Here is a 27399-nt window from a genome sequence, read left to right on the forward strand (position 1 = left end):
GTATTTATCTGGTTAAAGACCTTTTGTGATTAGTTTTCCCTTTAAAAGTAGTTTAAAGTAATGTGTGCAGCTGTGTACACAGGTTGGAAATGCAATTTGATTGTAACACATTTCATATTAAGTACACACATCTTTGTAATTTTATGAATTTTTTAAAAATTTATTAGAAATATTGTGCAAGAGCAAAATAACTTCTTTATGTATATATTTTATGTACAGTTTGAGCTCAACAGAAAAGCCACGTAACATCAGTTGCCTCCAAAACCCACATGCATCACATCCGTGCCACAGCACTGCAGCGGGTTGTGAGCTTTTCAAAAAAAAGAATGCTGTCTGACTACCTTTGTCCGGGAAAAATGAGACAGACCTTGACACGTTTTTGTTCCAGAGGACTACGTGGCAAGAACGATGATGCCTGCGATGACATCAGTTATAATAGTGCTGCTGATGCTGTTTCACCCACAAAAAGCCCCGCCATGTAAGGACTCTGGACAGCTTTTAGAATAAAGAGGTTGTAATTGTTGAGTGGTAGTCCTAGAGCAATCTAATTTACTGCAAGACAAATGACATGTTGGGGGGTTTTGTGTGTGTGTGTGTCACAAAATACAGTATACCACAAATCCATTTGATTACACAGCTTTTTTTAAGTGCGTGTATAGTCATAGTAAAAAGAAAGTACAAGGGTTTTACATATCAGGACAGGAATCTGGTCTTTATCAGACCTTACAGTTAGATAAATACAACCTCATATGAAGTGGCAAACATGACATATTATAGCATCCATCCATCTTTCCACTTTGCTTATCCAATTAAGGGTTGTAGGGGGCTGGAGCCTATCCCCTCTGGGGTGAGAGGTGGAGTACATCCTGGACCGGTCACCAGTCTGTCACACGGCTAACGCAGAGATAACCATTCACACTCACATTCACACTTTGGGCAATTTAGCTTCCCCAATTAACCTCACTCCACTAACTGCATGTTCTTGTACTGTGGGAGGAAGCAGAGTACCTGGAGGGAACCCACGCAGACCCAAGGAGAACATGCTGCCCTGATATAAGACACTTTGTCATTATTTATTTTATGACAGTTAAGCCATAATGCAGAAGCAGTGTGAAAAATTAAGTCGACCCAAACTGCTTTTATAGGAATTATGAGGGTAAGGAGCAGCCTGACCATAATGCATATCAGCACAAACAACTTGCACCAACTGTGAAATACGCTGGCAGAGAGGTAATGATCTGGGCTTGTTTTACAGCCACAGGACCCAGACACCGCGCAGTCACTGCTCTAGATTCTAGAGTCGATTGTGAGCCCTTCTGACCAGCAGCTGAAGCTTGGTCAGTATTGATCACACAGCAAATCTACAACAGAATGGCTGAAAAAGAAAAGAATCAAGGTGTTGCTGTGGCCCAGTCAAAGCCCAGGCCTCAGCCTGACTGAAACACTGTGGCGGGAATCGAGCTCTACATAAATGAAACCGTGAAGCAAATTTTATATGAAAGAGTGGGTGAGAACTTCTCCACAGAGAAAACCATTGCTTCATTATGTCATGGGTACTATGTGTGTAATGCCATGTTCGCCTGTTCATTTCAGATTGCACTTACTTAACTTTAAGAGCTGCTAAAGACTAGATAATTTTTTTTATTATGTCCTGATATGTAAAACATTTGAACTGACAGAGGGTGTAGGCGATACGCTCTCTTTCTTTTTGTACAGGAAGACTGTGAGCTACTAGTAGTCCGGTTTGAGGACTTACTTTGAACCGGACAGCTAAAGATCCTTGCTGACCTAAATTCCGCTCTTTGTTTGGCAATGGTCTTTCAGCACTAAGCAAGCAAACAGCCTCCAGCTGCTATTCGCCATTTGGTCTGTGTTTGGGAAATAACAATAATGGCTTTGGCAGACAGGAGGGACAACAATGGAAAAAAGAGTTTGTCTATTCGATGTCTATCTATACATCTTAAAAATACAGCTGGAGATCATTTTACCTCCACCTGCTGCTACCTGTTGCTCCTCAGCTGTCTCCCTTTGCAGCTATCTGCATTTGGATCATATCTGTACTGCTAGGAAGAGGAAAAAATTGATAAACAAGAATAATAATAATAATAAAAAAGAATAGCAATGCGTAGACTATGACTGTGAACAGTTATCCGCATTAAAATAAGACTAGGACTTTTTCATGAATACACGACTTTATCCAGCTGCATGAAAACCATCAAACCAAGAAGATCACATTATTAAACCGGTTCTTCCACGACGTCAAACCTCACGTACGCGTTTACGTGGTATCCTGATTGTAATCGCTGTTGCATTCAAGTGCAAGTGGGAATCTGATCAGACACGATCTCGATCTGGTGGTAGAAATATCTCTGTATAACTTCGGATGATTCAGTACACGCATTTTCTTTTTAAATTAATGTCCTGGCTATCACGGCAATGAAGTTAGTTAAGATAATATCACAGGTGCATGTGGGAAATCTGTGATTTAAGATTTAAGACATCATGATGATTGAGGTTAGGTTAGGAATTTTCCATCATTTATAAAAGGCTTTATCTGTCACACGTATTTAACCTATACATTTAACATGATACCCTGACACGTTTTCATTTCTCCTGTTTGACTGGAGCATTTGAAACTAGAAGAATTTGAGCACCAGTGAAGGCAGCTTTTCCTTTTCAAGAAACTTGTGAAATTAGGTCCCAATATTTTTGTAAAGTCATAAAAAAAATCATATTGTTTCGTCCTTATGACAATACAGAAAGCGAAATATTATACTGTAGACCTTTTCAGCTTAACTAATGAAAACCTGACCAACATCTGTCCATAGAAAAGCTTTTAAGTTAAAATGTCAACTTACTTTTGCTTAGGTGGACCTCATTTTGGCTAAAATAAGAGAAACTAAATTGATTTCAAATGACTTTCAATAACAAACAATTAAAATGTATTTGAAGTGAATTATCAGCCTCTCACTGTCTGCATAATTATAGCTGTGATGAAAAAAGAAAACAAATATGTTCAAACTGTAAACGTGTCAAGGGGAGTCGGTATTTTTATCTGTAAGTTTCCGAGAAGGCCCTGAAGGCAGCACGTCAAACACATACCCTCCCCTCCCCTGCCTGAAGCTCCGCTATCTTTAGCACTGTAAGGATTACGGTGCGCAGTGTGTGTGTGACTGCACTTCGGTGCGACGTGCTCGGCTTATCGCTGTGGGCTCATTGCGCTGAAGCTCTCCTGCATCAGAGAACAAAAACCTTAAAAAAGAAGAAGAAGAAGAAGTGATGGGGGAATGACAACAAACCCCGTCCCCGTCTGCGGTTCAACGTCCCCGAAAAGACCCAAGGATGCTGCTGTTCTCCAGCCCGAGGTGCGGGCGCAGGCGCCGGGCCTCGCTGCTGCTGCCGCTGCTCTCCGCGGTCCTCCTCTGTGTCATCCCCGTCAGCGCTAGACTGCCAGGTAAATCCCCAACGGGACACCTTAACATCCGTGGCCTGAGCTTGTTTTCAGCTGTAGCGCGACTGTCTGTCGCTCCAATTAACGCTACTAGGACGTGTCACCAAAGAGCTTTTGTTATTAACGCGGGGAAGAGATGTGCAACTATACAAGTGTGATTTGTTCACACTTTAATTGTTGGTTATGGTGTTCGTTTGGTTGTGTATGTGTCTTGCTGCTGAGGGCAGGTTAAGCAAGTGCGTGTGAATCTGAATGAGTGACAAGAGCACAATGGAAAGACAAAGGCCAAAAATTCAAATTTACTTCCTTGTCAGGTTACTCAGGCTGTTCTGTGCTGACAATTGCACCTTTGTTAATGTCACAATAACCCTATAAAATGTAAGACAAATGAAGTGATGTGTAAACCAAGTGGGCAATTTTTAAGTATGTGGGAACTACCAGGCTGCAGGTTTATATGTGAGTGTGTGTGTCTAATGTTTTACCACACAGAGATGGTTGCTGTTAATATGTGCAGGGGCGATAATCTGCTTCTCAGCCATTAATGCAGAAAACCCGTGGGAGAACCAACAGCTGGATTCATGTAATCTTTATCTTTTATTAAAGGCATGCACCCATCAACACACACACATGCACACACACACTATACTCAACATTGACTGCCTCTATTGACCCAAACCAGTATGAATTTGTTGATGTTAATGTATATTTTTTAGATTTCTATAAGAATGAATGTGTAAAAAGAAGAAGCCTGTTTTCAATTTAAAGTGGTTGTTCAAGGCGTGTGCTCTGATGTGCTTTGTGACAAATGAAATGTGCGTAGTGTTTACATTTGAAGTATTGCATGTGCAGTGTGAATGGACTTTGACTGATGTACGACGGCTTGGAGAAATGAAAGCTTTAAACGAAATGCAGTACAAATTCTTGGTTTTCAGTCACAGCAGAAAGGGATGCTGTGATACATCGGTACTAACAGTAATCGTGATATTCATGGAATTTCTGGAATTACTGTCAATAATCCAGTGCCAATGGCTATTTGATTGACATCCCAAGAAAGATGGAATTGCACCTTAATGATGACTGCCACAAAAAAGGACCAATAACAGTAGCCAGGTTGTTTCTGCCACTCTGTGGCTACTTCTGAGTAATTTCTAGCAAAAGACTAATATTGTTACAAGTCAAGACAGGATTTTGGGTATAAGAAAATGCAGCTGAGTACAATAGTAAGCTTTAGAACACTGTGTTGATTCATCTACGTGTAAATCATAGTTTACTTAACAGATTTGTAGCAGCCAGTGGTTCATTTGTGTTGCCCCGTGTCCTGTTAGGTCTCATTTCTTTGAAAAGTTTACTTTTTTAATGCCACTGAATTAATGGAATACACATTGCAATATACTGATTCACAACCCTGTATCATTATACGTGTCAACAGATTCTTGCCGATAACATGCCCCATAGTAATGTGAATATATCCAATTCTTTATATTCCTGGAATAGATGTAAATTATGTAAATAAGCAGTAAACCCTTGCAGACTTCACTGACATCCCCTGGGCTCCAAATGGTGTGAATTTGCTCTGTCTTGTGCTTTCTTGGTAGCCAAGGCCATTTGAGAAACTGCTGCTTGAATGTCAAAAATTTAAAGAAGTGGTCGCTGAATATGTTGAGACCAGTTCTTTACTTTCTGTAGGATGGAATATTTTTTTTAATTCTCAGGTTTCTATTGAGCTATAAGATTAGGTTTGGTTGCTCTTTCAGTGATAGTTTATACGCTTACTAGCTTCCCTTGAAAGACATGTGTTTGACATCAGAAAGCTAAAACTGTGAAGCAAAATGATCTTTCTTGTGCATGAAGAGAAGACTTATGGAAAGCAGACTTAACATTTTGATGACGGGAAAGGCCAAAGCCGTCGCTGTTGTTGCGGAGAAATGCCCTTAAAAGACTGTAGACGTAGAGACTGGGAATGGGCCAATGTAATCAGGTGGTTTATTCAGGAGGCACTGACACATCATCATCGTGCTTAAGTAAGCCATAGAGCTTTCACTGAACACTGGGGTTTTTTGGGATGGAAGTAATCCAAAACCTCAATTTAACCAACTGATAACATAAAGTATGTCTATCCTGGTGGCCAAGATACAGAATAAATTTAGCACGCAGAGGTTGTTGTGTAATTCAGGCTCAGGGGTGTGTACTATATTAGCAACGCCAGGAGAGTCACCTTTTTTCACTCGGGAAAAAAAAAGAAGCTTTGTTTGTCTAATTTTAGCATTTCATATTAGAAGCATCATCTCCACTTCTCAATATTCAGAATGAGTCTGGTCATTATTGTGCTGCCACACTTAAATGCCAAGTTTGTCATTCATTAAACCCACATAGAGTTGGAGTGATTAGTATTCAGAAAGCCTCTGCCTCCGGCTGTTTCTGCCACTAGGATTAGGATCTATATCTTCGCTGTCACACGCGCTCTCCTTTAAACACGCACAGCAACAATACTCATCTGTTGTCTTTTGATTTAAAAAAACAAAACAAAACACAGGACATTAAACAACTCTCACTGGGTTAATATACACTGTCTGGTATCACTGTATATTCTTACGAGGTAAAGCTTACATACAGTATGTTCACATGTGGATACGGTTAAAGACCTGCTATGTGTGTAAAGACATTTGTGTTTTCCTTTGGGTTTAAAAACAAAACTGCTCTTTTAGAAATGACATAACTGAAGCGGTCTATCACCTGTACAGTCAGTGACACTGCTGAGCAGACTTCAGGAAACATGAGCTCAAAAAATCTGTCTGGAATGAGGAACAAGACAAGTGGATTAACTAGGGCTTGCAAGGGGATTTCTGTTCAAAACAGTAAGGAAATAGTAGTTATTTTAGGCTACTCAGCATCTGCTGAGCAAAATGACCAAATTCATACACCGATTTGCACAGATACCGTGATTTATTTATTTATTTATTTTAATTGGAGTCTTTATGAACTCTGTTTCTAAGACAAAATGCAGATCAGAGATAAGAAAGTGCTCGTTCTGGTTTCATATGAACCTGTTATGTGGTTTGTGCAGTCATTGGTGGGATTAGATGTCACTCGGTAGAGAAAGGGAAAATTATTGAAATTACCCAGTGGCCAGGAAACACTTACCAATAATATTGATCTATCTCACTGAGGTCTTTGTCTGGAAAAATAAGTGACCAGCCAAGGTTTTGCTGCAGTGGCTTCGTTAAAGCTCCCACTCCCCCTCGTATTTGAGAGCATTCTGTGGACTAGCAGACCTCTCTGGGAAATTAAAGGGCCAAAATTAACTTACAGAGCATCTAGAGCTATCTTTTCAAGAAATGAAGGACTCTGTGTGCTTGTTTCTTTCTTTTTCTCAACATCCATTCATTCACTCTTGTTAGTGGAAAATGATTCTATGTTTCTTTACCTTCTTTTAAATGTACAAAGATGCCTTTTCTCTGCCCTTTGTCTATGGTTAGATTCGTTTAGAATTATCCTCTTAGACTTTCCCAGCGAGGACATATTGTTTTAGATTGTTTTATCTCTCACAGCTTTCTCCCAGCTCTCTGCTGACGAGACTAGCGCCACATATGGAGTTGTTTATTTTATCTGTTTATTATTTTCTTATCCTGTTCTCATTGTCTTTTCTATAAAAAGTGCCAAGCCTCTGTTCACGACGTGAGTTGTTCTTTGCAGCTCACCCGTGCGCACGTTAAAGCATAAAAAGTAACCTTGTCTCATTGTGTCTTTATTTCTCCTGGGTTTTTTACAGAGTTTTCCCCCAACAACTCTGCTCCAGTTCACTCCAGTGCAGTCCAGTTTGGTCCTAACATATAAGCTAAAAGCCTTTTTACTACAGTCAGATGAACTTTTGAACAACCAAGACACAGCTGCACGGAGCCCCAGATGTTACGTTGACAATTTTTACTCGAAAGCATCGTCTTAATATGTGGGAGCTGCAGTGACCTCAGTGCTTTCCCCCTAACCAGATGATCATTTTCAGTGATATCTCGGTGTGACATCCCCCCAAGTCGGCTGTGTATTTTGCTGACTCATTTCACTCGCGCTGTAAGCCACAATTAGCTAATTTCAAACACACACACGTTTGATCAAACCCGAGTCAGCAGAATTTTACCTTCAATTAGTTTCTCTGCACTTCTTTCTTTTGATTACTGCTGTGTAGTAAAAGGTGAAAATTCAGAGCACCAAATTTTCTCTGTCAGCAGGTTTGCATTTGCGTGTAGCCACATCCTTAACAAGAATGTCTGCATCGGTTTAGCCTGATTTTAAATACAACTACTAGCAATACCTCATGCATGGGTTTCACTGCACTCTTTCCGTTGTGCATATAGTTAGAAGGAATGCCTGCCTCTATTGATCGATATTATTTACACTAGTCAATCTAATATATAATATTTTATAAGACTCACTAAATGAATATCGTAGGATGGATATTTGAAATATTGTACTGCAACAACTGATCGTGCCAGGAGCAAACAAACAAGATGACCATGAAAAATAAAATGGGGGGAAAAATGACAAAATAAAGGAGCTTTCATTTGCTGCCTGCACACCGCCATTGTTTTAATCACTTTAACCTCTGTTCTGTTCGCTGTGGGATGTGCTGCTTTGCTTCACTCTAATGATAATGACATAGTAATTGTCTCCCGTGTAATGGGTTAGACTCATCATTGTCTAAAATGACAGAAGTTACTGGAACAGAAATATAAATGGCAGACTGTGATAAGCCAGACGAGGTATGGGCCTGATTGGCAGTAGTATAAAACAAAACCTTGTTCGACCTCATTTTTCCATCATGTAAAAAAAATAAATAAAAAAATGTAATTTGCCTTAAGCTACCAGTGTATTTCCTGCCTCTGTCTTTTGAGCACGACTGCCTGTGTTTCTGCATGTCTGTTTGAGCTTTTGCTCGCATGACTAGCAGGTGTAAATCATGCCCCATTTTCCACCCTAATTTTAGGTGAGTCATCGTACCAGATCACCGAGGGAAACTAACACATACGCTACTGAAAATGATAATGTAGACAGTTTTCACAACCTCAGCCATTTATAGCCACGTACAGCTCTATATTTTGGCTTCAGGGTTTTTGGCATGGTTTTCTGAGAAATGAGGCAAGTGGGTTGGGGATTACAGAACAGTTAATATGTCCACTTTTTCTGTCTCTGCGATAAATAAAGCTGACTCTGAAACCTATACGTTGCTGCCACTTGACAAACTGCCTCTATGTCCAATCAGAAGTGGTTTTAAATAATAGAATAGAATAGAATAGCTTTTACTGTCACTGTTACAAGAACAATGAAAGGCTGTTTGGCATTTCTCCATGTGTGTGAAGTACACAATAGCATAAGTATTTACACAATCACAGACAAATTTACATTTACAGTTATACATACACCTGCAAACATACGGATACACCCATACAAACATACATATATGTGTGTATATATACATGTATGCATGCGTACATACATACACACACATATTTCCACATACACGCTTACATATATATATATACATACATGCCATCTGAGGAGCAGGTGCAGTGTGATCAGTGATATTGCACATTGAGTAGGGGGGTGCTGTTGCAACTATACTAAATAAGGTTATAATAAATACAGTTTAAAGAGGTAGGGATGTTGGTTGCTTTGAAGTATAAATAGAAATCTGGTTTATATATGAGGTGTAATGTCCATGAGTGTTGGCAGTACAGTTATCCTCCAATCAGGGTGGAGGTAGGGCATGTTTGACGGCCTGTGGGTAAAAACTTCTGTTGAGTCTGTTTTTCTTCGACCTTATAATCATTTAACTGCAGAAAAGGGAAATTATCCCAGCTGTATAAAATGTCCTAATGTGTTTGGGGTTTTTTTCTAGCTAATTTCTTTATATTTTGCGAAGAAAATGGAAAGTAGGTGTTTGGATTTGTTGAGATGTGCATGCATAAATGGAAATGCAGTAGATAAGGCAAAGACCAAATTTGCAGAATTCTAACAAGCTAGAAAGTCAATATTTGATATGCCCAACTTTATCATCCAAAGTTCTTCCTTGGATGTTGGCTGGCTTTTGTTCTGTTCTCTCTTAGCATGATTTTCCCATTTCACTTCCTTCAGAATGAGGTTTTGACAGCCATCCTTGTTCTGAGGCTCTTTATAATGACTTGACCAGCATATTGGCTCGTGTTACATTATTCTGCTGTAATCCACTTCCATGGTAGCGTACATTAGCAGGTCTTTTTCCAGCAGATGCCAGGGAAAACAAACCACTACAAACATGTTGTTGGCATTTGTTAGAGCATAGTGGATAAACAGAATTCCAAAAAGCCGCATATGCAAGCATAAAAACACTCAAATCGAGTCAAATTTACTATCCATGGGGACTATATCAAGTGAGGAGCTGTGCACAGACCTCTTTAATGTTTTCACTTGATTTGGACTGTTGGGCTGCTTCCTGTCTGCTATCAAAGGGTCAGGAAATGAACACAATGGGAGTGTATGGTCCTCCTGGCATACCCATTTCCTGCTTCCTCTAACTCGCTTACATTCACACACATGGCTGTGTGGTTTATTTTACTGTATTTGTAGAACAGCTTAAATGTGTACACAGTAATGTGACAAAAGTTAGAGAAAAAAAAAATCAAAGATTTTTTGTGTGCATGTGTCTTAGTGTTGGTCTGGGAGTGTAGGTGTGTACCAGGCTGTGTGAGAATGCCTCTGCTTGCCTCTCATTTCTTGCTGGCAAAGCTGCTGCTTAGCACACAGCCTGGCAACAGCAGCAGCAGATGGTTAGTAAAGTCATTTTTCACTTGTTCCAAGGACTTCTGAGTCCCTGAGTTGCATAATGTTTTTTTTTTTTCACACCTCCTCTGTCTTAGCTGAGACTAAACGTCCTTATCTAGTGCAGAAAATCTGCTTTTTCAAATGTGTATCTATATTATTAATGTGTATCCATTCTCCATCTCTTGTTCTGTCTTGTTTTATATTCCTCTTCCTTTGTCATCTTAACTGAGCTTCCTAATTAGCATCAACACTGTGTGGACGCAAGGCCACCTCTTTGCCTGTTTGACGTTCACTTCGATGACTCCTTTTGTCACAGCCGCAAACAGATTTGAGCAGCTTGGTCATACGATTGTCATGTTGTTGAGCATCTTTGTTTGTTCATTTATGGTGGCCTTGACAGCTCAGAACATACGCGAGGAAAACCGATGCCTGTAGACTGAACAGAAGCAAATTGGGACACATCTCTGCTGATTTAATAACATATGTTCAGCATTAGGCAAATACGGTACACTTCAACTAATGCCCACTGCATGTATTTACTTAGCTATTTCTCATAATGCAGTGGATTAAGCACTCAGGGCCATGTTGTTCAGGTGTGTTTAGAAAAGTATCATCATATGTATTTGCGGTTTGGCTTTCTGGAGAACCAAAGGCCTACTACTGCAGATTAATTATTGTATAAACCTTTTTATGCTAGAAAATGGTAATGCATGCAGTTTCTGTTTGACTGCTGCACCTCTCACCATCATTTTCGCTCCGTTGTCAGCCTCACACATTCATGAGCACGGAGAGTGGGTTTGTGTATGTATGGCTGCTTGTGCATGAGGTGAATAATTTTCCTCGCTCATGTGACTGCAGTAGGTTTCAGCACATTAACTTCCCACATGATGAATAACAGATGAAGTGCTGAAATTCTAGCAGTCTTATTATAATCAGGATGCTAAAAATAAAGAAAAAAAATCCCGATCCCTAACTTTGACAGGAATGAAATTGTTCTTATCTTTTGTTGACATTTGTAAAATTTATATGACAAACAAATGAAGAATTGTCTCGTGTAATTTTGTTTGAACATTACAGGGATGTGAGCTTTTTTTAATGGTTACAGTGTTTCATATGCTAAGGCCAGTATAAGTAATTTCTGTTACTCAATGTTTCTGTTACAAATGTTTAGTTTACACTATAGGTTTTTTGTACCCATGGCTCTGTATGATGTCATGAGAGCACATATCCTTATATGGTCAACTCTGGTCCACACAAGCCCCTGCTAACTGGCGTTTGGACTAAAAGTGGAAGAAATCTGACATAAAGAGAAAAAGGACAAGGAGCTAAAATGACTTGTCAAGGAGCCAGTGTAAGATAAATAAGGATAATTTTGAAAGTAAATCATGCAAAGCTACTCTACTAGAGTCCAAGAAACAAATTTGAAGCTTAAAACTTGACTCCTTAAAAAACCCCAGAGACTCTGGAGTGACTCAGTAGAAATCGTAACCTCTTTCACTTCATCATCAGTATTTACTGCACGATGGAGGCAAAAATTACATTTTTCTTTAAGTCTAAAGGTATAAAATCATCATCATCATCATTTCTTAAGTTGCCTGATAATGATTTGTGCCACATGGTGATGACTGTGGTTTTCTTTTATTTATTTTATTGCCGCAAGCAGCTATAACATTTCTGAGCATATGGCAGAATTTTAGAGCACTGCTGTCCTGTGCTGTTACATTGAGAACCACAGCATTAGGCTTCATCCACTGGCAACCAAAGCACCTCGGGACCAAAGTAGTGGACTGATTAACTCACATTTACAGATGAGAACAGCTTATTTGATCTGTGACATGAGTGCATTCATCAACACCTAATCTGGGCCTAAATGGCTTGTGATCAAAGAGGTGTTAAATAAATAAACAATTGGTGGAGGGAAAAAAGAAAACTGACTGATGATTGTTGGGAGAGAGAATGAGAGAGGACAGATAAGCTTGAAAGGCTGTTTAGAAGAGGAAGGCATTCTTAAACCGAAACTGGCTCTGTGCTTGTCTTTGGGAGTAAGAATAGGAGCTACCAGTGTTGTTTTCACATGGAGAAAAAAAAAGAAAGTCGATCTAAATTTTGGCGAATTCTGAATTAAGTGCATTTGCATGGTCTTACAGCAAACACATACCCAGCAATGAGCTGTACTCAGTCAGTTAAGTAAGTTTTTGCAGTTGCATAAAAGGACAAGGACAGAGTAAGCTCTAGTGATGCTTTTTTCCCTGTAAGGTTATAGATTGAAGGAAGTGGAAAGAAGCAACAGAGAGAACTTCTAATCTTGTAATTAGAAATGAGGGGAATTTGGTGCATGAGCATGCTACACTCACAGTGCTGTGGAATAACTAAGCAGGTGGTGAAAGATGGAGGTGACAGCGCTGCTGCTTTTCAGTGCAAACTGGAGAGAACAGAGTGTGACTTTGAATCGAGGATGCTCAGGGAGATTTCTACCTGCGTGCTACTCTAAAGCAAATCATAATTAAATATTTGCTTTTCCCGCTAATAGATGATTAATAAACCATTTTCTTTTTGTCAGCCACCAATGGTTCACAAAAATAAGCCCATGGTTTCCATTATCTCCAGATATTGTCTGTCAAACAGTGTTCTCAGATTACACATTCGCCCTTCACTCGCAGGCCAGGCCAGTCAGTGACATAAGAAGATGTGGATGTGTGCCCATCTGCCGATTGCAAAGTCGTGGCAGTGTGTAACCTTGTCAAATGTGTTATGTGTATGTGCTGCTGTTGAGAGTGTCAGATTTTCATTGAGTAAAGACTTTCACTGTAAGTCTGTTTTTAAAAAAAAAAAAAAAAAAAAAAAAAAGTTTATTATTCAAAGAATGAATCATCTAATTCACCTACAATCTTTTAAATCACTTCATAAATTTTGCCTTGAAAATGTGATGAATTTAACAAAGATGGACCAAAAAAACGTTTGGGTTATATCCACATGACGAGAAGAAATGAATTGAACAGATCAGCAGTACCAGTTTGGAAATGAGCGGCAAACAAAAAATTGCAAGTTTGTGATCTCGCTTTTACGCCAATGGTTTTCTGAGTGTTTTTATGGTGGTAAACAAGTTTAACTTTATATGTCATATTTAACTTCTTAAATATTTGATGTTTTGTGATGTTTTTGGTAATCAAATTTTATTTTCAGATACAAATTTGGGTTACAGCTGTTAAGAAAACAAGATAATCAAGATGAAATTTTCTTTAAGTGCACCCTTTTCCTTTCTTCCGTACATTATGAGTACAGCATATCCCTTCCTCTACAGCAGGGATTTCAAACTGATTTTACGTAATGGGCCGCATGTAGCTCACTTTGATCTTAAGTGGGCCACTCAAACTCCCTATTTTGTCAGCGCACTTTCAACAGTATGTGCCAGTTTTTCCACATGATTAAGAAATGCTCCTGCAGTAAATGAAAGGCCCCTGAGCCTAATGTTTGACACCCCTGCTCTACAATGCTGCACCTTCACCCTTTTCCTAGGAGCCTAAACTCAGTCCCTGCTGTGGCAGCCTCACTAGCTTGAGCCAAGTTTTTACAGTAGTCGTATATTACACTGTATACTTGACCAGCCCTGACCTGTTATTCTTTGGAAATACTGGAGTCTCCTCGTGTTCATTAAGCCGGCACCACTGCCCGCTGTGCTGTTCACCTTTAGCTGTGCAGCACTGCTGGGCTCATTATCCACTCTGATAACATACCAGAGCTCCACTTGCCCTCTGCCACCAACACACCTGCTGTGGTTCTGTGACCCACTCCCTCTTTTGTGTGTCTGTCATGCTGTTTGTGTATATATCCAGATGCAGCTCTGTGAAACCGGCAGTAATCAGGTCAAGTGATTAACCAGATATCGACGGCCAAACAGGTGGGGCTCACCGCGTTATAAAATCCAGATAGCTATAAAAAGTGTGGCTCTCTTACTGACAATATTAAACCTAAGAGGTTACATTGAACTCTTAAAACAATTTTCCAAATCTCTGTGAAGCTGTGATGTAACTCTGACATCAACAGACACTGTGTTCCACAGCAGGTCTTTTATTTCTAAACAGAGACACTAATAAAAGGACTGACAGTAATGGTGAAGCATTTCTTATTCGTTCAACGTGAAGAGCGCTATTTCACCGCCATGTTAAAAGCATCGTTTCTGCATCACATCAGTGTGACTGCGGTGCTGATGAGACTTATTTTCACTCCTCTCATGCAGCCCACGGGTGTCGCTCAGTCTGTGCTAAACAGGGGCGCGACTCCTGCAAGCGTGGTTCTTCAGATTGTGGTCCCTGCCGATCTCCTCTGCAGGAGAGTGAGGAAGGACGCTGCGTGCGTTATGGTATGTGGGGGGGAAAAAAGATAAGCGTGCTCTCACACGGCTCTGCACTTACTATGCTCACAAACTCCTCAGTTCCTGTGAGGACATTACAGCTCAAACTAGCACTTGATTTTAAAGACTTAACTAAGACAGAAGTAATGTGGTGTTGTTAGATATTATCCACCACACGATAATCTCACGAGTCTTTTTCTTCTACTGAACAACTGTAATTTTGTTTGGTTATCTTCAAACATTTCCAACCTTTTTTTTTAAGCACTAGGAAGTAAAACTGTTGAAATAAACTGTGTGAGCGTCTTTAATTCATTAAGCCTGTCAGCATGTTTTTCAACTGTGGGAAAAACTGGAGCACCAGGATAAAACCAGTGCACGGGATGCAAATGATCAGCTAGTTTAAAAACGTATATAATTTTTACTGACAAAATCATTAATCATTGACGTGAAAGGGCAGCTAATAATTAGGAACATTTGAATTCTGTGACTGTTTGCCATGCACGTCACTCTCCAGTCTTTGGATTCGCAGAGTTAAAACTGAGATAAAAAAATATATATATCAGCTTGACAAGAATAAACTGAGAATTTTGGACTAGTTCTTTGTGCATATTGTAATAACACTCTGAAGTTTGGTTACCTGTGTGAGGTTCAAATGGCTTCTCTCTGATAATAAACAGGCAAACGTGCTAATGTCTTATCCTAATGGTGTGATTCTTTGCCAGGGCATCTTATTGTGGTCCTCGCTCACCCCCCTCTTCTTCCTCCAATGCCTCTGGCAACTATGGCGTAGGCTGATTCTCTCTGTATTGTAATCCGTCCCTGCCCCTGCTACATCTAACACGCACACACACGTGCAGTGCCCCCGCACTGGCGGCCTTAATCACTCAGATGACATGCCTTTCTCTCTCTCTGTCTCTGTTAACCTTCATCTCCATCACTGAATCCAATATCTCTCAGTGAAAGAGCCAAGCTGCAGAAATAAATGCTATTTTTCAGATTTTCATGACGTGGCATTACACTGCTGACACGCACTCCACGTTTCACAACAGACGTTGGACAGAGAAAAGGCAGCATCTTGTGTTCAGGAGCGTGAACGTTTGCGTGTTTGAACCGTGTGTGTGTTTATGTCAGCTGGTGGGCCACATGTGGCTTTTTAAGGATTAATAATTTATATAGATTTGCAGCAGGAGAGGATCCAGTGCGAACTTGGCTCAAATTATTCTCAGCAGCATCAGAGAGCGAGGTAAACAAGAGGGGGAGATAAGTGTCAGCGGATAAAAGGTCACATCATGCAGAAGGAGAGAGGATTATTAACTGTCCGCTGGGATGATAAGATGCAATCGGTTAGTATAGTAGACTACAGCTCGGCTTTTAATACCATCCGGCCATACAAACTCCGTCCCAAACTCCACCAACTGGGACTTAACTCCTCTCTGTGCAACTGGATTGTGGACTTCCTCACTAACTGCGGACAGAGTGTCAGAGTGGGTAAGAACACCTCTTCCACCCTTGTGGTCAACACCGGTGCCCCTCAGGGGTGTGTTCTGAGCCCTCTGCTATACACTCTCTTCACCCATGACTGTATTTCCTCCTGCGCGTCCAATCTCATTGTTAAGTTTGCAGATGACACTACAGTGCTCGGACTTATATCCAACAATGATGAGACAAACTATAGGACAGAGGTGCAACAACTAGAGTCATGGTGCCACGACAATAACTTGGTCTTAAACACCAAAAAGACCAAGGAGATCATTGTAGATTTCCGGAGGAAGGGTCATAACAACCATCTGCCTCTCTTCATTGGTAGTAAGGCGGTGGAGAGGGTGAGCAGTTTTAAATTCTTGGGGGTAACTGTGACCGAGGACCTGTCCTGGGGCAACCATATCACCTCAGTTGTACGGAAGGCCCAACAGCGCCTCTACTACCTGAGGAGACTGCGGAGCGCACACATTCCCAGATCTCTGATGTTGAACTTCTACAACTGTGCCATCAGCAGCGTTCTGACGTATGGATTTCTAGTGTGGTTCCCCAGCTGCACCAAGGCCGATCAGCAAGCACTCCAGCGGGTGGTGAAAGAAGCTGGCAGAATTATTGGAACAAGTCTGCCAGAGATCAGTAATATCTTCCCCACTCGCTGTCTGAGGAGGGTGCACAGTATCCTGCGGGACCAACATCACCCTGTGCGCCACCTTTTCCATCTGCTGCCCTCAGGGAGAAGGTACAGGTCTATACAGGCCAGAACATCCAGACTGGCCAACAGCCTGTATCCACAGGCTGTGAGGCTCCTGAACTCTCTGCCCCCCTCTCACGGACAATAACCATATCCAACTTCTTAATAGCAATGAACTGGTCTGCATTGGTGCATCATATCTTTATTCTCTTCCCCCTCCTGCCCCCCCCCCCCCTCTTTCTTAAATAGATAACTATCATATCTGATATCATATCTCACAGTACAATAATATTGAATGGGTTGCATTGTTGTATTTTGTCATGTTTCTCAGGTCTTTGTCTGAATTTCTACGAACATTATTGCTAAGGATTGTCTTATTGCATTGGAGTCACACTGGGTTAAATATGTACACTTGGGTTTTAAGGGGTATTTATTATTTTCTTCTTTTTTTTTGGGTTGTATGGAAGCCCCAAACGCAATTTCATTGTTCTTGACAATGACAATAAATAAATAAATACTAAATACTAAATACTAATGTTGGGTGGCATTTCTGCTTTTGTGTCTCTGTGATGTTTACGTATGTGGTGCTGTGAATCTAGTACATCATAGGTCTCTAAGCTTCCTAAAGTGGTTACATAAACCACTTTAGGAATACACTGCAGAATACACTGATCCACATGAGTCTCTCTCTCATTTTCACATTCAAATGCACATGCCCTCAAACACACACAAAAGGAACTGTAACAGATTCATTCATACAGTCTGTAGGTTTTTGGTGTATTTTCTTTGCACGGGGCTGTGGCTACCTCTGCTATATTACGTCCTGCATATTGCACTTCTGAGGTCATTCCTATTGTTCCAACTAAAGGAGTGATTACCTACATTTTTAGATCAAAATTCTGTTGTGTGACTGTTCGCCTCTATGGTGACAGTCGACTGTCGAGTTTCTACTGTTCAAAGTTATTTGTAAGCAAGCACTGGAAGTGGAGCAAGCGAGGCAAGCAGCACTTTTTTATTGTTTATTGTTGGGCCAGCCTGTGTTTGACATAGAGGTGTGCACTGCCATTTGTCAACACACAGTATGACTGAAAGCTGTGTCACCTGATTGCATGCTTGCTGTGAAACCGTATATGCTAAAGGCACAGCAATCGCTTTCTTCAGGAGTTTTTTTTTTTTTTTTTTTTTGCCTTTTATATCTACATGGAGCTATGTGAGACTGCCCCCCCCCCCCCCCCCCCCCCGGTTAGGTACACATGCTCATACTGACTTGTATAATGCAACATAAAACCAAGCCATCAATAACAAAAAGGCCATGACATGCTGACAGTTGAAAATATCCTGCAGCCATATACTTTTGTAAGATGAGGCGAGAAAAATTGTAACCCGAATTTCCATTATTTCAGTTTGTTTACAAATGAGCTCGTTTTTTGTTGTTGTTGTTGTTGTTTTTCTTTTCTGTGACTCGATGAAATGTTAACAAGGCACACTGTATTAAAAATAAGAAAAAATATGATCACCATCTGAAATTCAGTTTAATTCCGTTTTGTTTATGTATAAAGCGCCAAATTAAAGCAACAGCTCACCTTAAGGTGCTTTAAATTCTAAGGTAAGACCCTACAATAATACAGAGAAATCCCTTTGAGCATGCATTTTGCTATAAGGAGAAGGAAAAGGTTCCTTTTAACAGGAAGAAACCTCTGGCAGACCCAGGCTCAGGGAGGGACAGCAATCAGCCGCGACTGGCTTGAGGTGAGGGGAGGAAGACGGGACAAAAGAGACATTGTGGAGGAGAGCATAGATTCATAAGAGCTAATGATTAAATGCAGCGTGGTGTGTAAAAACATAGTGAGCTAGTTTGATGCTCTTTTTTTGTCAATGTTATTCGTATACAGATTTATCATAGTTAATCAATCCCGTCATTTATACCACTCCTGCTGTTCTACTTTTGTAAAACTTAAAGTAAAATAACTCCCATGTAACATGTTTTACAGCCTGTAAATCATCAATGATGTGTATGATGCTCAACACTAAGTGGTCAAAAAGTACTGGGTCACCTTGGCGTTACTTCTACTCTGATTCCTGAATGCTTCCACTTTGCATTAATCCGACTTACAGCGGATTAGGAAGGTATTCCACAAAATTGACTTCTTGCAGTAGCAGTAGCATACTAATACAGTACCACACTTGAATCACTGAGCTCTGTTGAATGACCCATTCTTTTGCAGATGTTTGTAAAGGCAGACTGCATGGCTAGGTGGGACTGTGGCCCAGTACTTTGTACATGTAGTGAATGTACCAGAGAAAGAAGCATGACTCATTTTATCAGTTTACGTGATTAATTTTTATCAGTTTTACCATCAGAACATTTGCCCTCAGCAAATATTACAGCTGTTGTTTTTTGTTACTTTTGTTGTTTTTTTTGACATTTGAAAATCAGGAAACAGAAGTTGATAGAAATCAAATAAATTTGGCTCTGTTGTCTATTATATACCTGAAATTAAATTTTCATTTTTACAGCTACTGTTGCTATGCTGGGTTTGCTGCTTTGTGTAGTTATTTTACATAACAGTATCAGTATGAATATTTGCAGATTTTAATAACTGACTGACCTCTAAAAATCGCCTTTCTAAGACTTGATCAGAGAAAAGATCAGCGCATTCTGCGTGATTTATTGCCAGCTTCTTCGACTTTTATTTTCTCTTTATATTAGTAGGCGTCGTCATTTTGTGTAAGTATGCATGGAAAAACAGGTGCGGCTCTTTATTTGTGATAGAAATTCTGCTGGTTAGGTTTCGCACTGACCTAAAAGCGTGCACTCAGCTGCGACTAACTTTTATAGCAGGTGGATAATGGCTCGGTGCTACAATTATAAAGTACACAGGAACCAACTTGAGAGATGAAGTGGCAGAATGGCATTTTAACTACGCACCAGTCCCTCCACTCACCACCTTATAAAGTAAATACAAGATTCTGATTAAACTGTGACCTTTTTTTGGTTTCTTTCCTCTGGCTTAATTGTCTTCTTGACCTTTTTTCCAAACCCACAGAAAAGAGCATGTACTGATCTCAGAGCCATGACCAGCACTGTTTAGTCACAGATCTTTAGAAAATCTGAGAATATTTTCAACTGTTAGTTTTACTCCTGGCTCAGAATTAAACATTTGGGAGTGAATGTAAGTGTGAGCCACCTCCAGATAGTAAAGGCAGTAAGTGTGTCTATTATGATTGATGATTATGAAGACCAGTTTAAAAAAAAAAAAAAAAAAAAGGTCAGGTTAAAAATAATATTACAATGCTGGCAGGTTTCTCCTTGTTTTTTGGCTTAAATTTCTTGAGGTCGCGCCAAAAAAAAAAAAAAAAAAAAAAGTACTGTGCTGCAAAAACCCTGAATTGACGCTTAGTCTCCATCTTGTCTACCGCCATTAATTCAACTACACACTAGGTGGCAGCAGGACACACCGATTATACATTAACAGGCCAGAGCTCAGTTACTTCTTGTCCTGCTGCTTCTAAGCATGCTGACATAAAACTAGGTTTAATCGCTTTATAGCTTGTAATTTATAAAGGAGCAGTGATATAGTCAATATAAATATTTACTTTTTTGAGAGCTTCTTCCTCGTTTTGTTTTGTTCCGTTTTTGGTCTGAAAACATGTAATTGTGTCATAGTATTTTTGACATTTCTGTAGAATTAATCAAGAACCTGCAAACGAGGCGACTAATCCGATAAGTCAGTCATTTACGGAAAGGAGGAAGTAAGTGTGCATGTCTGTGTGTACATGTGTGATTTTCTTGGGTGGGAGGAAGAAATGTGAATGGTTTTTAAGTGGGAAAAGAAAAGAGCACATGTGTGTGTGACCCATATTGCCCTTTGAGATGTTTAATGTTTGTTTGTTGTACCCAACTACCCCCTGGGTGTTCGCAAGAGGTTATGGGTCATTATCAGGCCGGTGGCGAAACTCTCTTTCAGAAGGAGAGGTGTCCATACTTGGTGAGTGACAATCCACCCACATTTTACAGTCACCACTTTTGTTGGGTGAATGATCAACCTTAGCCTCGGTGGGATGCTGAGGGATTTTTCTAAATATAATACTTTTATTTATTTATTTACTTTTTTTTTTTTACATATCAGCTGCAGATTTTTTAGTAACACCACACATTTGTGACACCACCAGCCAGGCTCTACTTACTCTTGTGTGTTTCACTAGAATTTAAACCCACATCTCCACACGCTCCTGCCGACCACAGAGGCACAGTTGGTGCTCTTATCCACCTGCAGGGTACAGATGGTACGTCCCGCCTCCACAGACACCTGCTATGGAGTGCACTAAATAGCCAATGGTGTATGTGTGTGTTTGTGTGTGTGTGGTAGTGTTTTTGTGGTGGTGTGTGTGATTGGAGGGGCGAGGGGGGGTGACACAGTAACAAAGCACTCAGTGAAAGTGCTGGCATGTCATATCACACGCATTAGCTTGGCCAGATGGCCAGCCTTCTGGAGGGAAAGTGACACTGTAATCATTAATGTAGTGCTGGCGTAATAACGCATTCGTTTAGTTGGATTGAGTGGTGCTCTCCGTGCCTTTTTTTTTCTCCTTGGGAGTTTTTAAAATGCACGCTGTGCTAAATATTTGTTCAGGATGTTGATTGTGTGAGGGGTTGACTGAGAAAAGTAACCTGTGCTGAAAAATAGAATGGGTATTCTTCAAGGATCAGACAGGATGAATGGATAAAAAAGGCTCTTCATTGTCATCATTGACACAACCTTTAAAAATCAGAATCTCTCAAACGCTTTGAGTGATTCATTAATTTTCTCTTAAAATTTTCTCTTAAAAGTATTAAATCTTTCACAGTAAAGATTTTAGGAAAGAGTATTCTACTTAATGTGTCTTTTTATTTGTATTTCATTATATTTCTGTTCTGATCCTGAGAAATATGTATTGATTGTAGTCATTTATCTCTATAATGTTGTAGTTTTATGTAATTGAATACTGTAAAACATTTTTGTGTATTTAAACACTCAACTAGGAAAAAAGTTGTAAATTGAAATTGGCTGTAATTTAAAGAGCATCATCTCTATCAAATAAATTTTATTTATAACAAGAATCTCATGGGAATAATGCTGAATGGTGATATAATGTATTATCGTTCATGTAGTTAGATTTAATTCTTTTGATTCTTTATTTTACTCGAGGCTTCTTGTCTCACTAGGATTATATGCAAACAGCAATAATATCAAATTATAGCATTTGATATATAGCAGATAAGTGTTACAGGGGGAAACAACTCTTTGATTATCACCATTAGCAGTGAGCTGTGGGGTCTATTGTGAAGGCAGCAACTGGATCCCAGTGAAGCCAGGGTTTGGCTGTTTGCTCCTGCCCCCCTGCGGTGCTTCCTCCTGTGGCCACACACACGCTCTCGGCCCCGGTCGCCCTGGAGCCTTTGGCTGTCCTGCAAGAATGTGACTCATTGTCTGGCCTAAAGGGCTGTTAACAACAGTTTAGCATTGTGTCCTTTTTAATCAGTCCCCCGGAGAAAAGAAGGCACGAGCATGCTCACTGTTTGTCACTTGAGAGTCAAAACACATGCAAATCTATGCATACATTCCTCAACCATATGCAAACGCTCCGTGCTTGTCCCTCCCCTGGTTACAACAATAGTCACCTGTCACCTTCAGTCACTAAACTGGATTAACTTTAAAGTTGTGTTTCTGAGACCTTTCGGAAAAGAGATGACAAAAACAAAGAGAGAAGAAATCCAAATAGTCAGTCGGTTGGAGGAGAGGAAGCCTTGATGCAAGTAACATTCTGCAAAACTTGAAAACGCAATGATGTGCAAGTCTCATACACCCAGATTTTATTCACAATAGAACATAGAAGACGTGTAAAATGTACATTAACACGTCTCTACAATAAGATGGGAAAGGACCACTGTCTAGCAAACTCTCTGACACAACAGTGTGTAAACATCTGGGAACTGAGAAGACCAGCTGGACAAAGAGAGTAATGTTGTCCTAATTGTGTCGTATGAGATTCTAGCTGCTGTTTTTCATTTCATTATATAGTATATAGTTGAACTGTCACATTGCTTCACACTGCCAGACTGCAACTGCTCTTTATGTACACTCTTTGTTGCTCATATATTGTGTTGCTAACATTGTTGTGCTTGAGAGACACCATTGATCAGAACCAAATCCTTGTATGTGTTTGCGCATATACTTGGCCAATAAATTATTCAGCCCCAGACTCAACAAAGTATTGACTCAAGGGGCTGAATAATTACGCACACCCCACTCTTCAGTTATTTATTTGTAAAAAATGTTTGGAATCATGTATGATTTTCGTTCCACTTCTCACGTGTACACCACTTTGTGTTGGTCTTTCACGTGGAATTCCAATAAAATTGATTCATGTTTGTGGCTGTAATGTGACAAAATGTGGGAAAATTCAAGGGGGCCGAATACTTTTGCAAGCCACTGTAAAATTAGTCTGTGGTTACTATCCAATTTGTATGCTATATGAATGAGTTCATTGTTAAAGGCTTTGGCTTTCACTGCGATTGTTACTGCTTTTTATAATCGGTGGTTTAATTCATTAATTCTCTCAGTAAAACGTCTGAATCTTTTCTCATCTTTAGATAAGATTAAAGCCTATGACCTGGATGAAGAAATTGACTTCCTTCACTCCATCATTGAGAGACAGGAAGTGTTGGAGATGAAGCAACAAACAACAAGAAAGCAATCCAAACATCCAGGTAAGAAAAATGCAGCAGAATCGTATAGAAGTGGTAATCACACATTATTCTCCATTTGAGACAGAGGCTTGAGTATTATTGTTTTTTTGGTTTTTTTAAAGCTCATAGAGTGTTTTGTGTCCCATTGAAGTGTTTCTTTTATTATGTTATGCTACATGTTACATTTCAGCTGTCTGATTATTGCATACCAGTCATCTGTGAAGCACTTTGACTGATCAGATAATGCTTTTCCTTCCTTTTACTTGTAACCTGTGATTGTGACTCTGTTGCTGTTTTTGCTTCCTACTCTCTCTTTCCAGTCGCCATTATTTCCGGAACAGATAGAAAAAACAGCAAGACGGATGCCTCCAAACACAAAAAGAAGATACAGGGAATAATGTTAAGTGAAAGCCTGAATATCTCCACTGCAGCTCCATCTTCTAATGCAGCAACACCACAACCCTGGACCGCTGATGTGGAGGGCCGCGCTGGGCCTATACCTGTGCCAGCACCCATGGCAGACACCGTAATTATTAGTGAGTATAAATTCATGTACTCAGTACACAACAGTGCCAAGGGGCCTGATGTTTGCAGCGAGAGGCTTCAAGAGGCTTCTCTGTGTACCCACAAAGGGAAAAAAACACTTTTTCTCTGTTAGCAGGAAATTCAGGTTTCTGGTGCAACATTAGGGTGTAACCAGATAAAAAATTGGGCCTTGTCTTATTTCTTATCAAGCCGTTTTGTTGCCTCCTAGCTCTAAGTTTGCCTTAGAAGATCTTATCACTGTCGTCAATGTTGCGCATCATTTTGATGTCCAATTATACTGAGCGAATTAGCTAACAGGTAATTAAATTAGCCATCATAAATGCCTAGCACAGTGGTTATCAGTTTCTCACTCACTTACTTGTTATTTGCCCCTAACAGGCTCTGTTCCCCTCTGTTTACCTCTTTCTTTGTATCAATTTGCAGTTATCATCTCTGTGTGTGTGGTGGTGGGAACGGTGGCAGTGATCCTGGCTACTGTCTGCTACATCAAGTAAGTGTGAATACCGAAAATCTGAAGTAATGCAAGAGAAAGCTGCTGAATAAAGTTTACCAGAATATGAAATTCTCATTTGAAATGAAGTGAGTGCAACACAAAGCCAAATCTAGTGTGTTTGCAACAATACAGCAGTTAGTTAATTTATATTTTTTTAAAAAAGTCATTTATTTTACATTTTGAAGTCAAAAAGAACTAATAGTTTACACAGTTACATGCAGTATAATCTATGAAATGTTTAGTTCTGTTTGGTTTTATGCATTTAATAACTTAAAGTTATAAAGACACATGCTGTGCAAGAACATTCAGAAACTCTTTGACGTGGCCGTGAGATCAGAACCTGCTTAAATCTGCTGTCACCATAACCTACCATAAGCTCTGAGGTTGTGTTTAAGATTGTTTTTAAGTGGAAAACCCCCTCAAGTATTAAAAGAAGCTGATGATGCCCACAGGTTTCAAAAAGAATCACATCTTGCCGAGAAGGTAGACTACCCTGCTTTTGGAGGGGCGGGTGTATCTGCCAGTGGTACTTCGGTAAGCGCCCATCTCTAGCTTTGCCTAACGGGTATTATTAGTTCTGTTTCTCACTTCTTCTTCTGCTTTAACCACAAGGTTTGTGAGCTGAGGCTTCTGTCTTCAAATGTGTGATCCACACTTCCTGCTTTTGTTTGCTCCACAGATGGGAGATAAGACTCTGGCCCAAAGTGCTCAAATGTTTCACTATCAACATCAAAAACAGCAGATGCTCTCAATGGGAAAGTAAATTATTTGCTATTTTGTCTTTCTCTCTTTTTGCAACACCTTTGTGCCTTTTTATAGACTTTAAACCACATCCTTTCCCTGTGCCCTTTGACCCCATCACCTCCACATTAACTCAAGTGTCGATTCGTTTTTTTAGTCACAAGCCAGAACAGAAAGTCAGTGAAACTGAGGGCACATCAGATGAGGAAGAGGTGGGAGGTGACTTCACAGTATACGAGTGTCCCGGACTTGCACCAGTGAGTAAACGCACGCATAAAGTCGCGCATACACATATTTACAGCACTGATCATTCCTAATGTTTTATGACTGGCTGCTCATTTTCTGCGCTCTCTCAACAGACTGGAGAGATGGAGGTGAAGAACCCTCTGTTTGATGATTCAGCTGTACCTTATCAGGGGAATGCAAAATGAATGCTGAGCACTTTACAGTGTGCACACACACACACACACACACACACACACACACACAGGCATACAAGCCATTTTTCTGGAAGATGCCTCGCAATTTCACACTGCATGCATCGAAATGAAGGATTCTGGTAGAAGATGATGTGATAAAACTGACTTTTTCCTGTTCACCCTTTACTCTATCTCCCCCAGCACGGCTTTTAATACTACAAATGTGTGGTGGTTTCCTTGTTAATTTATTTCTGTCTGTTTCGAAGCCACTTTGTCTTTTAATGTAAGTTTGCATACCCCGCTAGGTGTTTGTCCTACCTAAATGTCAAACTCTAAGTTAAGATTTCTTCCTCAACCTTTGTTATTTTCCTAAAATTCTGCAGCTGTTTCCAAAGAATATGATACTATAGCTAAAAAGTGTACCATGCAGATACAAATAAATAAGCTGAAAACGTTCTAACAGTCGACAGCCTGAACAGATACCCAGGAAAAACTCCCTAACAAAACACAAGGTTTAACATTAAAAATATTAGTGTTGTTGAGTTTGTTTGTTTTTTTTTTTTGTTTTTGTTTTTGTTTTTTATCCACATAAGCTGCACATGAAGATTTTTAAGACTATAGATATATTGAATAGAAATGAAAATGAAGTACTCAGTGATGTATTTTGCATGGTTTGATTGTATAGTGTTTGAAACATGGCAATGCTGCAATGAATTTTCTGCCTCCTGTATGTATGTATGCATCCTATTGCTGCAGGACAAATGTACAGTAAAAGTGACTTCCAAGCACTTGAATGAAATTTTGGAGACAGGCTGTTGTGATAGACGTGTAGGTGGTAATAATCTCTGTCTTGTATCGTCTTTCTTGCCTCTTAGCAGTCCCAAGTTAACCTCATGCTGCAAATTGTACATACAAAGAGTGATAGTGTTCACTTTTTATAGATATTTGTACATGCAGACTAACTACTGGAATTAAAACTTTTTACCACATGCAACATGGACGTTGTTTAGCCTTTTATTTCTGTGGATAACATTTGGTAATGTGCAGAAATTTGTGCCACCCCTCAGTAATTTGCTTCCATAGACCTGGACTTTATTGCATTCTTTCTGAAGACATTTCTGACCATTTTCAGAGGAATGATGAATAATTGAAGCATCAGTCTACACATAACAGAGAACTTAGGAAAACAAAACATTTTAAATAGTCTATTTAGAGACTTTATTATTAGACCCCTGCCCCTAAAACACTTTTTTTTTACCATTTCTTTACTTAAATTTCCAGAAAATGATCAACAGCAATGCAGTGTGACAGGCATAAAATAGCATTTTAGCCCCAATTAGGTGATTCCGAAAGAGTTTTTAGCACGTACTTGGCACATATGTGCATGGTGTGCAGTGTTTCCTTAAATAATTTGAAGAAATTGGACAAATGAAGGAATAGATGACATTCTCAATTAGTTTTGACAGTTTTCATTGAAAGAAAATGGCAGATGTAATGGGAGACTGCAAGCTGGGGAAAGCTTCGGTGAGGACTGCCAGCAGTTCCTGGGCCAGGAAGAGGCCCAGGTACTAATGAGGGCTGTGAGAACTTGTGTCAGGTCTAAAAAAAGCTATGTACAGCAGATGAACAGAATTTAAAAATCCTTAAAGAGGAAAAAATCCTGACACAGGATCTGAGAGGTGCCTCTCCTGATGATATCAGGAGAC

At 39.9% G+C, this 27399-nt stretch overlaps 1 protein-coding gene across 1 annotated transcript; it reads left to right on the forward strand.

Annotated features, from left to right (window-relative positions):
• Positions 1–3139: 3139 nt before the first annotated feature.
• On the forward strand, positions 3140–26687 carry npdc1a (neural proliferation, differentiation and control, 1a). Its single transcript, XM_086300444.1, has 8 exons — positions 3140–3454; positions 23399–23515; positions 23815–24030; positions 24464–24530; positions 24986–25067; positions 25213–25292; positions 25432–25531; positions 25634–26687. The coding sequence occupies exons 1-8, from the start codon at positions 3343–3345 to the stop codon at positions 25703–25705; spliced, it is 846 nt and encodes a 281-aa protein (XP_086156570.1). The 5' UTR covers positions 3140–3342; the 3' UTR covers positions 25706–26687.
• The last annotated feature ends 712 nt before the right edge of the window (positions 26688–27399 follow it).

This window comes from Aulonocara sp. 'chitande type north' Nkhata Bay, linkage group LG7 (assembly GCF_057382095.1).
Source record: "Aulonocara sp. 'chitande type north' Nkhata Bay isolate Kocher_YH1m ecotype deep benthic linkage group LG7, A_spYH_male_GT1.1, whole genome shotgun sequence".
NCBI classification, from domain to species: domain Eukaryota; kingdom Metazoa; phylum Chordata; class Actinopteri; order Cichliformes; family Cichlidae; genus Aulonocara; species Aulonocara sp. 'chitande type north' Nkhata Bay.